The following is an 11886-nucleotide window of genomic DNA, read 5'->3' on the forward strand; positions in this document are numbered from 1 at the left end:
GCCCGCCGCGCTGCACGCCCGGCTGGGCCGCAGGGACAGCAGCAGGGCCGCGGCTGCGTTGGGGCCACCCTCCCCTTCCAGGTCAAGGCAGAAATGCCAACAGTGGCACTGCTGAGAAAGATTCAGTTCCTTTCTCACTCCCCAGCCTTATGTAAGCAGTATTTCTATCCCAGTATTCTATCCTGTGCTTATTTCTTTTTTTAGTATTCTTGTCTTCAGCTCTGATCCAGTTTTGCTTTTGTATTTGCTGCCTTTTGGGTGCCTTTTAAGGTTTGTTTTTGCACAAGGCAGCATTTCCCTCTGCTTGAAGGAGACAGCATAGAGTGACAAGAGAAAAAAGACTGGGGGTTAGTCAGGAATTCCTGATTTCTGCTTGTGAGTCCATCTGTGAGCTAAGATAAGCTTACGTGAGGACCATTGTTATTCCCTAAATACATTTTGTCTCTTAGCTACTTGCTGGCATCTTCTGTTGCAGAGTGTTTTATACAGACTGATAACCTACTTCCACTGAAGTGCTACTGCCCATGTCACCATTGCCTTTGCAAATATTAGAAACCCCTGGGATGTCTTCAGGAGCTGAAGCTGCTATTCCCCTGCACATACCTGCAGCACTAAGGATGTATCTTGCCATAGGTTATGCCCTGAGCACCTATGAGGGAAGCTTTATGCAGATAGATGCGATATGGTAAATGAGCATCGCTAGTAGCTGAATTGTTCTGTGTGTAAAACTTCATCTTCGTCCTCTTTCAGCCATACTCTTAGAAGACAGAAATTCCAGTGAGTCTGCCTGGAAGAATAAAATTTCTATATCTACTCTAAACACTCCAGAGCCAGCAATGATGCATGAGCCTTTAGTTGGCAGCCAGAAAAGGAAAGCAAGGAAAACTAAGATCACGCATCTTGTCCGAACAGCAGATGGTCGAGTGTCACCAGCTGGAGGGACACTGGGTAAGGAAATTGGAGTTTAAATTTTGTTAAAATGGAATTGTTGGAGAACATGTGGGTGTACAAGCAACCTATCAGGGAAGTATTTTTCAGGTAGCTTGGTTTCATACCTGTGTAGAAAAGTCGCTCTTTAAATACAGGTATCAATGAACTAGGAAATCAGAGGGACCATAATGGCAAACCTTTTTTTTTGTTTGAATGCCCAAATCTGTCTTATCTGCCTAGATATTTCTCCCTGAGAACTGAGAGCTGATATATAGAGAAACAGGAAACAGTTACCTTTCATAATTTATTTCCAGTCCAGCAAAGAAATTACATGGTGGCAAGTTATGAGATGTAAAAATTAATTCCATAAAATGACAGTCAATGCCACGGTCCTTGTAGGAGTCCTCTGCAGTTTAGGTAGTCTTTCAGGGCTTCTGTATCTAAAACTTACACAAGAGCTTTCTTGCCTGACCTAAAAGATCAAAGTCAGTTCAATGCAAAGTCAGTGAACTGCTTCGTAAACCTTAGTACTGTGCTTCTGCCAATAGCTTGGGTCAGAAGAGGCTGCAGTATGAAGCAGATTACACTTGCAGAATCAGAGTACTAAAGCTAAAGATTCTGTTAACACAAGACTAGTCAGTATATTGATGGGCTGCTGAGAATTTAAAGGATAGATTTGCAAGCTTAACTTTCTTTTATTGCAGAGGAGAAGCCAAAAGAGCTGCCACAAAGTACTCTTCAAAAAACATCAAGTTCAGAAACAGATTGCAACAGTGAATGCTCCAGAAATGCAGAGACAGAAGAAAATCATAGTATTACATCAGATATGCCAGCGGTGTCTGCGTTTTTCAGCTTAGCTGCTCTGGCAGAAGTAGCAGCCATGGAAAATGTACACAGGTATTGTTTTCTTTTCCTCTTGTTGTCTAAGTGGATAGTATGTGGCTGCCAGCTTGTTCAGAAGAACGTTTGAATTTCTGACTGTTTAATTTGGCAGATGTTTCCTCTTCCACAGTTTGTCTCTGACAATGTAACCTCTTAGTAGTCAGTAAAATGATCCTCCTTGGTAAGCTTACCTACAAATTTTTGTACATAGACAGGTTCATATGCTCCTTGAGATCCTAATGATTGAGGGTTTCTAACTATCAGATGACATTTGTCAGATAATAGCAGATTTAAATAGCTGTTGCATGCTCATTTGCATTTCTCAGTAGCCTAAGACTGTGGGTAGAATTTCCTGTAACATCAGCTCAAGCTTTTATGCTGAACTTTGCTGAAGGAAGCTAACAGCTTATCTTTACTCTTTTGCTTTGCTGCATATGAGGCAAAGCATTTACAGAATGGCATGGGGCAGAACAGCTCTGGGTGGTGGAAGGCCTTGCTAGTTTGAGTTGGTCCTCTGTTACTGAGTAGAGCATCCACACAGATAAGGTGGAGAATGTTCAGGTTCCTTTGGGCTGTTGGATCAGTTCCGCATGGTCAGATCCTGCATGCTAGAGCTGTGATGAGAAGAAACCAATGACAGCAAGTTCTCCATGGCTCTTGATGATCCAGTTTTGTTCTTTGATGGTGCAGCTCACTGGAGATGTTTACTGTTGATCTCATGGCCCCCATTGACCAGCCCAGTCCTGTGTGTTCAGGCTACGCATCAAACATTGAAAGGCTGTTTAGAAGCTCAGGGGCCCTCCAAGGAACAAAGTCAGGTGAAGCCAACCTGCTAGCTTTTCTCTGCAGAAGCTGTTTGCTTGCTTAAGCAACACAGTTCTGGATGAGAAGTGTTCACACACTGCAGTCAGCTTGGCCTTTCCTCCCAGCTTTGCAAAATAAGTGGTAGCTATCAAGACAGCAGAAGGCTGAACTTGTTTCTGTTATCTTCTGTAGTCAGAAGCCACAAAATGAGACTTGAAGTGCTGTGCTAAGCTTGGCTGTCGCTCACACCTTTGTGGTTTACATTGATTTCTATTAGCGCTGAATTTCAGAATTTCACAAGAGCAACAGAATTTGCTTTGCTGCAATTTTTCCCTCTTTATCCTCCTCCTCTTGTTCCTGTTGAAGTGAGCTAATGTTTCAGTCTGTAGCCTTCTGTTTGGGTCTGCCTTTCTTACTCCCACATTTTGTCATCACATCATGCAACTGGAGCAACATACCACCTTCCATGATGCCTGAAAACAACAAACTGGCGAATGTCCAGCAACTGCTGCAAATTCCAACTTGTAGTCACCCTGGGAGGAAGTGGAGGGGGGTGACAACAGGGGGGGACGCTTTCCCAGTAGAAACTAAGCCACTTCTCTCGCATACTTGGCAAATGGAAGTCAAAACAGAAACGTAAATCTCATGGCCTAGATGCTTCTCCATTTTCTACTCTGTCACCTATTTGTTATCTTTTGCAACTCACTTCTGTATTTTCAAATAGCCAGAAATGAGAAGAACAGCATTAAGAGGTTTGCCTGATGAGTTTGTTCAGTGTCTGACTTAATAATTAAATAATGTCAGAAGTCTTGGGCCCTAGAAGCCAAACTCCTTTTTGACTGTGATTAGAGCTTCTCTGGAAGTAGCAGCATGGTTTCATTTGAAGGCTTCTGTTCAGCTTTATTCACCTTGTGCATGCCCCAGCTGAGTGCTGTGGGCTTGAGTTGGGTTTTGTGCCAAGGCCGCTTCACTGCGCCACGGCTGTGCAAAGCACGTTGGTACCTCTGTTTCTGCTGGGGTCCTGGCTGTGCCAGAGTGAGGTGAAGTGGCCCTTGTGTAAATATGAAGCGGGCCCCAGATTTTTATTGCTGCACATGACACATGCTGTAACAAAAATAGAACCTGACTAGTGAGATTAGATAACAGGCGGTGACGTGCTTTGTGTGTGTGTTTTAAAAGAGAAGCTGCAAAGGAGCTCTCCCAGGTCCATCTGCTACAATGATTGATTTCCACCACATAATTCTGGTGCAGTTTATTTTTATGACGCCCTGTGCCAGAGCATCATTTATAAAAGAACATAACACTGCTGTAGTAATGAAAGAGATGTTGTGCTGGCCTGATGAAGTGTTAAGTCATGAAACTTGGAGTGATCCCAATGGGCAGCCATGATGATGAGAACATTTCCATACTGCTTGAAAGCTGACTGTAGACTCAAGTTAACAGAATACATGCCACTGTGCATTTACCCGCTTTCTCCACGTGAGCTGTACTCCCTTCTGAGGACTGAGGCTGCTCCCTTATAAAATGAGTAAAGGCACTTGTGTGCTCCTGACTCACTCTTCAGGTGTGCATTTTTGTTTGTACGGTCAAATACCATTTATTGCCTCTTGGTTTTGCCTGACTGTGCCTTGTGTTGCAGGTGGTTCTCAGGATACTGAGTTACTGTTGCAGGAATACCTCTAGGAAGAGCCTGTCACAGCCCTGTGGGCATTTGTAGCAGCAGGGAGCTAAGGGTGCTGTAGCATCAGATGTTAAACTGTATCCCGTGCTGCTTTCCATCCTTTCTGGTCGAATAAAGGCACCTCCTGTGCTCCAAATAATGATGGGTGGCTTTTCTTTTCTTCTTTTGCAGAAGTCAGAGGGCCACACCTCTCCCACACGATGGACAGCCAAATGAAATGTCTCAGGCTCCAGTGCTTATTTCCTGCGCTGACCAGTGAAGCTCCACTTTATTGTAAAACATTGTGCTTTACCTAATATCCTAGCCTTGTCTTTACCAAGGGAAGCTAGTCAGTCCATGTGATGGAAACTATAGACTGCAAGCAAGTGCTTATTGCTCTGAGTGGCCCAGAATTCACTGGAAGCCAGGCGTTAGCAACTTGGGCCAGGTCCTCAAATCGGAACCCAGTATGTAGGAGGGTGATATTAATTATCTATTAATGAACAGAAATGGAATGATCCTAGAGCTTGCTTTCTATTGAAGGCTTTTAAACAGTAAATAGGTGGTTGGTGTGAAAAAGGCTGCCTTTACTGTTAGCTCACACAGCATCTCTTTTACCAACCAGAGAGTACGGCAACTAGTTTCGTATAATACCTAGTTATTCTAAATGAAAATAAAATTTAAAAAAAAAAAGAAAAAAAAAGATGACAAAAAAAAAACAAAAACAACAACAAAAACACTGACGCACTGCACTAGTTATTATTAGATATTCTTAGTCATTTTTGTACATGAAGATTTAAGTTCTAAGATGGTTTATATTAATAGGTTATGCCTACGTTTATATTGTAGAATAAATTTAAAACCTGTTCCAGAGAACTCAAGGCAGCCTGGACAGATGTACCATTGTTAGCGGTGTTTGGGCAGCCATGTGGTCCAGATGTTCTGCACTTTTATATTTGCCACCAGAGTGGTAGAGTTTACTGGGAAAAATTCTGACAGGCTGTGTTTGGGTTTGTTTCTTTTTAATTTAGCTTTCAGTAACCAGGATGATGTGCATTAGGAAAAGGAGTGGTGTATGGAAAAGAAAATACTGCAGATAATTGACTTGTCTTTCATGCCTTGAAGGGTTCTTTTATTTTTGCGTAGATGTCTGAGCAACTTGGTGAAACTTTCCTGTAAACAAAAAATACTGCAAATGCGTTTTTCAAAAGTGACCTTAGTATTATTTCACCGTTCTGAAAAACCTAAACCCGTGACTTTTCAATATCCATGTACACCAATACACACACTTTTTACATTTTACAGACACTGGCACTGTTGTAGTTACTACAGACAGTCCAAATTGGTTTCAGAGTCTGTGTAAAGGGCCGATTAGAGTTTGTGTTGGTAGAGTGGCAAGTTGTATACGGAAAAACTACAACCGAAGAGTAACGTTTGACTGAATTCAGACTACCAAACAGATCCATCTGCCAGTTTCTGTCTTTGCTTATGTTGAATTTTTGTGTTTTGCTCTCATATATACATCCCAAGAGCAGGCCAAGTGTATCACTTGGCCTGGTGTTCTTGCTATCTTGACTTACACTATTGTATAACCAAGTGTAGATTCCTACCAATAGATGCAAAACGATCACTAGTAATTGATCTGAAGCTACAAATTCAACAGGGTACTTCTTATATAGCACAAGATGTTTCCCTACTTTTTTGCATTGTAGCACAACAATTTACCAAATTGGACTCCAGCAATAATTTTCTATTAGTCTTCGTCATACCGGCTGAACTTTTGATAGTATTAGATTGAGTTTGAAGTTCTTTGAATTAAGTCTTTAAATGATGCGAGTTTACATCATTCTATCAGGCATTCTTATTTATACTTGATGAACTGATAATGTGTTTTGGGGTTATTTTGTAACTAATTTGATGTAATAGCCATATGGACAGTAAGTCTATTAACGCTTGCTAGGTTTAGCCTTTCATTGTTGTAGTTAAGTGAAAGTCTTTGGTTCACTGTCAGGAAACAATATACAACATCCCGCACGAGTTGTGGCGAAGGAGTAAAGGTCTGGTGAAAGGCAGGTAGCTGGGCAGGTGTCGCTGGAGCAGCACCATGGAGGATGCATGTGTTGGAAGAAAGGAACAACAGCAAAAGAACAACAAAATTTGCGAGCCAATGAGTCAGTGAAAAGGCTTTTTAAAAATTCAGGGAAATTTATGACTAAGAGCCCCTAGAATGCCATTGCAGCCTATGGCAGTATTTTTAATAAGATTTTATTAAAGTTTTATAAATTATTTTAACAAGACAGGAAAAAAACTTAAAAGACTTAAAACTTCTGGCTCACAGCAAGGTGGCTGTTGGAGTTTTGGACCACTTTATAATTAGCTGAAATCCAAATATGTTACAGTGCAGGCCGTTCACCTTGACAATGGTACTAACTTATTTCTCTAGAAACCTTTAGAGTAGATATATTTTTGTCAAAGCACCCCATCCTTCCTCGATTTAAATTTCAATATTGTTCCTGAAGATATTTCTGTATATTAATGGTACCTTTTTTAAAAGAAACAGAAAATTACTTTTTTCTATATGAATTAATATCTTACTTGATCTGCTTTTCCTTGACTTTCCCTTAGAGAGGGGGTAGGGTTGGGTCAGTTTACTGGATATGACTGTTTTCAGATACTTATAAACCTTTTTGTAGATATGCTTAATTTTTAAGCGATTAGGCACTGAGAGTAGCAGAAATCCTGCAAAGCTTTATAGTTCACTAGGCATTTGCCTTTGTTGGTTCTCTGAGTGATGTCTTGATTTCAGTAGCTAGAATTTTCCCTGAATCTACTAGAAGGGGTATCAGTATTTTCAGGTAACAAAGTCTGTTAGCACAACAAAAATTTCAGGCCAATATCTTACTGTATTGGGGTTGGGTTGTTTCCTTGTTTGTTTTGTTTTAATTTTTATTAATTTCAGCTGCTTTCATTTTGGAAAATCTTATTGCTATTGTGTGTACTTCAGTATACCAGCAAACACTGTTACCCATTAACACATTGTCCACAAATGCCTCTAGAGAAGAAATTGTTGCACCTTATGTATATCTCAAGCAAACCAAAATATGATGCTTTTCTGCTTTGTTTATTCTGAATATGTTGTATCATACTCTACTGAACCCATTTTAACTTAGCTAAAACTATCGATATTTATGCATTTCACATTATTTTCTGGATCTGAACCTGTGTATAAATCTTTCTTTAAAAAAAAGAAAAGCATTTACCGTAGTCGTCCTCTGTGACTTATCTGTGGGAGGGGGGAATCTTGTCTCAAGTGTAAAATGCAGTACTGTCCCAGTTTTCCTTGGCATTTATTTATTTAGTGATCTTTGATATTTCATATGTAGTTTTGAGGTATACAAAATACATTGTTGTAGCTGAAGCTACAGGTCTGAGCAGCTGGGAGAAAATTACTGTAATGTCTTCTTAATTGTTCTAGTACTGTATTACAAGTATGGGAAGAGTGTTCTGCAGAACATTTGAGATGCAGATTCTTATCCCCACAGTAGGTTATTTTCCAGATATTAGACCAAATCAATCAAAACTCGATGATCTTAAAGGTCTAAAGATTAGCAGGCGAAATGATTCTATCATTCTACAATTCTAAAACATCTATGGAGATTACTTAATGCTCTGCTTATGACAGTAACTACCCCTTGAATGTGCTGTGATTTCAGAAATAGAATATATTTATTTAAGATGATTGAATGCTCTTTTATACTAATACAAGATCCCAAAGTCATGAGTAAGAGAATTCTTTGTAGTTTGGGTTTCTATTTTATAGCATTGGTGCATGACTTTTGAAATGAGAAGTGATAAGCGTTGTTAGAAAGGGGCACAGGAACAAGGGACTGGTAGAAACGTGTGAGCTTGTGATGTTTAAATTCCAGCTTTGGTCTTTATTATTTGGGTAAAAGCTGCCTTTGTAGCACAAGGCTGAAGAGCACTGCAGTTTGTATCAAGCAGAAACACAAAAGAGTTCAGAGCGAGGGAATGCCATATAGTTTGGATGCTGTCTTTTGGAACAGGATATTAAATTGAAGCAGTTTTAATTGCCACTGCCTGTTTAGCTATTGTATGGAGAAGACTGAAGGCAACAGTTGTAGACCTGGGGCAGCTAAGAAGAGAAGAGGAAAGGCAAGCTGGCCTTTGTTCTCAGTGTGGCAAAGTTATGGCAACAAAGGAGAATCGGGAAAAAAATTGTATATATATGTGTGTGTATGCGTGTGTGTGCCTGGGTGTGTACATTTGGAGAAAAAATGGTAGGAAAAACAAAACCATGATGGGTCTACAAGAGACTACAATGTGTGTTGACCCTTTGAGTGCACTCCCTTTTTTTGAATGCTGAGTCTGATATGGCTACCTCTCCTAAAAGACTACTTTGGTTAACTTCCATTTGCTTTCAGGCTTGATGGCATAATCTTGTCAGTCATTGCTACCATTTGCATATCACTGTGTGCTTCACTTCCCGAGAGCAACGTTGGTATAGCACAGACAGTGTAAAGGCTGATTATACAGTGGCAGCCAAACTGTGTTGCTGGAGCATTTTTCTTTAACTTCTGACATAGTCGTAAGGGTTGCAGGACGTGGGCCTGCCAGCTGGGGTTGGTTCAGCGAGATCGGTTTCTGTAACAACAGAAAAAGCAGTGCCTGTGGGGTGATGGACTTCAGTTGTGGCTGGAGGTGACACAGTAAGCCAAACGCTGCTCTTGAAACTGGTTCTGCAGCTGACATTTGCAATCCTGACTTCACAAGCGAAACGATAACCATGCAGCTCGTGTGCTGTGTACCGTGCGTTATCTGCTGTTTGTTTGCTGTGCTTTGATCCATCGTAGAGCTCCTAGGTGTCTCTGCCAGGTTTTTAATACTTGTGGCATTCTCCTTACCTTCTGCATATTGTGGGACCGTCACCTATGGCTGCCAGGATGCTGAGGCACTTTGGGACACTGGGCGCCGTGAGCAAGTGCATTTAGGCTGTGAAAGAGTAGCTTGCCTCCTCCCCTGGACTGCCCAGTAGAAAGGCACAGTGAGGTTCATGCTCTCACCTCAGCACTACTATAGTCATTTATACACTCAGTATTTTTTTACTGAATTGACAACTTCATTCGAAGTTCATGAAAGCTTATGAAATGGATGTATATTTTATGTTGCCCCACTAACACTTCTGAAGCAGAAATCTAGGAAGACTTGAGCTGAGATCTCCACTCGGCAACAGACCTAAGGGTAGGCTGAAAAGGCCCTTTACGCGAGGGGCAGCGTTGCTGCTTGCGGTGTGACAGTGCCAGTGCCCCCATCATGGACCACTGCGCTCTTGGGGTTACGCTTGGGCTTGCGTGGTGTTCTGGGGGAGGCACAGCGTTGTGACCTAGGGCCTTCGCTGACGTGGAATGAGAAAAATGACTGCAAATAGCTTAACATTTATTGAGTTCTTCCAAAGAGTTATGTTGGAGGTTCTGGGTCTTGACTGTTACCACATACCAGCAGACCCACACTGTACTCTACTGGAAAAACACACACCTGTACAGCTAACTAACCAGGCTTCCGAATGTGATGGTCTCATCTGCTATTCTCACCCCTACAAGTGAAACCTCATTTTTCCCCCGACACTGCTCTGCTTGAATGGGTGGCTGGGGCTTTGAAGGTGACAGCAGCAGGAGAGGCGTGTCCGCCTGTATGTGTACGTGTGCCTGCACATTCGCACACGTGTTGCAGTGCAGTGGCGTGCAGCGTCTTCTCTGGAGAAAAGTGTTCCCATGCTAGGTCCTAAAACAACATGAGGTTTCTCAGATTGTAGTTTTCCAACTCTCTTGCTAGATTTCGGTCTCTTTCCTTCACATTACACCATAAGGTGTGATATCACACCTGAAAAAAAACACAGATCCTGCTGACCTGGATGCTACAAAAACCATCTTTCTCAGCAGTGCTTGCTTTTAATAACCAGTATCTGTTGACAGATTTAACACAACTTATTTGCTATGATGTTACTTCCTGGAGCCCAGTCCTTCAACTTCTGTTCTCACACACAACTCCACTGAATTTTGACCCACTATTTGGCTTTGTTCTCTCCAAAGCTTGGTGTAAACATGCCTTACAATAGGTCATCTCCATCAATGGTATAACAGAGCTACTGCCTTCTTGGATATGTATAGTTAGAAGTTGATAAGCACATTTATGGAATGTCATGCTTTCTTCAAAAACCTCTAATTTGATATTTTTAAGTGCACATGTTAAGTCATGTGTATAACATGCTAAAGTACATTAAACTGTGATAATGAAACTGAATAAAATATTTAATAAAATATTTGAAATATTTGATAAGTACCTTCAAGTAGTTTTCTTTATGTTCATTCTATTTTGGTTATCTAGTGTGTGCCTGTAAACAGTTTCCCATTTAAAGCTAATGATTGCAAATAAATACTGTTCAAACGGAGCTTCTTTGATACTTCACCTGCTTTACTGTCAAACGATGGTTTACTTTAACATATAGCTGAGTTAGCAGTATTTGCAAGATTTATTTTTAGCTACACTATGAATTTTTTGGCTTTTTTATACTTCAGAAGAAACAAGCTCATTTTCCACCTGAAAATGGAAGATGCCAAAACCCAGAGATGGATCCTCAGAGCTGTAAGCTGTAGTTTCCTGTCAGATCATCCATTCAGCTTCCACACAATGACTGTAAAGGTCTCATGTATTTTGCAAAGAACTTTGCCCGTTTGTTCTTACTTACACTGTCCGTCATGGGAGCTTCCATTTTATTTTTAACAACTTCTGAGCCTGGTTCAGCACTGTCAACATTGTTGGAAAGATCCATAGACCCGTGCAAGTGCCCCGGAACTCAGTGGATTTAGGATGGCATAAAGCTGGAGGTTGTGGGACCAAGAGAGGCAGGACTCAGTGCAGTTAGGCTGTGGGAGAAGAGTTTGCCTTTTCTCCTGAGCCTTCCAGGTATCCACTTTCTGTTTCTGGATTTTGTCATCTTCGTGCATTTGGGAACCTTGTTTATAGTCCACACAAGGGTAAGAGAAGTCATCTCATGTGAAGAAGCCCTTGCTATGGTTTTGGTCTTCAGACACTAAGACAACTTACTCAGAAATTGATTCCCTTTGAGAAATAAGCAGCAACCGTCATCAATGTTTATACTTACTTAACCAGGACTCTGTTCTGCCCATGTATTTTAGCCTCTTGAGGCTTGAAAATTAGACTGTTTGGGATCTTCTCTTTTCCTGTCCTTGGATGCCCGAAACCTCCTTGTTTGCAATGTATTTTTCTGATGACAGAAGACCCAAGTACAGATTTCATGAAGCCAGTAGACACTGGCTGTTCACATGACAGCAGAATTGTTGTCTCTGAGACAAAAAGTAGCAGAAGGGAAGACTTTTAAGTTTTTTTTAGTTTTGGGGGTTTTTTTTAACCTATGTGCTATTTACTCAGGGAAGAAGAAATGTCTGCGATGTTGCACTGCCTTTATGGGGTATGCGTCAGCATGTCTGCAGAGAAACACCAGGAATGGAAGAGCATCAGCATTAAAGGCCATGTAAAGGTCATACTTGTTTAAGGAGGAGAAAAGCCCTTGA

At 41.2% G+C, this 11886-nt stretch overlaps 1 protein-coding gene across 1 annotated transcript; it reads left to right on the forward strand.

Annotated features, from left to right (window-relative positions):
* The first annotated feature begins 754 nt into the window (after window positions 1–754).
* On the forward strand, window positions 755–4969 carry LOC103777415 (HMG box transcription factor BBX-like). Its single transcript, XM_008944966.1, has 3 exons — window positions 755–948; window positions 1635–1827; window positions 4469–4969. Exons 1-3 carry the CDS (start codon window positions 837–839, stop codon window positions 4554–4556), a joined length of 393 nt encoding a protein of 130 aa, XP_008943214.1. The 5' UTR covers window positions 755–836; the 3' UTR covers window positions 4557–4969.
* Window positions 4970–11886: the final 6917 nt, after the last annotated feature.

The sequence above is a fragment of the Merops nubicus genome, unplaced genomic scaffold (assembly GCF_000691845.1).
Source record: "Merops nubicus isolate BGI_N331 unplaced genomic scaffold, ASM69184v1 scaffold41437, whole genome shotgun sequence".
Classification (NCBI taxonomy): Eukaryota; Metazoa; Chordata; class Aves; order Coraciiformes; family Meropidae; genus Merops; species Merops nubicus.

Coding starts and splice junctions, on each gene's coding strand:
- LOC103777415 (XM_008944966.1), top strand. CDS start 837: ATGATGCATGAGCCTTTAGTTGGCAGCCAGAAAAGGAAAGCAAGGAAA. Junction 949..1,634: donor ACCAGCTGGAGGGACACTGG/GTAAGGAAATTG, acceptor CTTTTATTGCAG/AGGAGAAGCCAAAAGAGCTG. Junction 1,828..4,468: donor GCCATGGAAAATGTACACAG/GTATTGTTTTCT, acceptor CTTCTTTTGCAG/AAGTCAGAGGGCCACACCTC.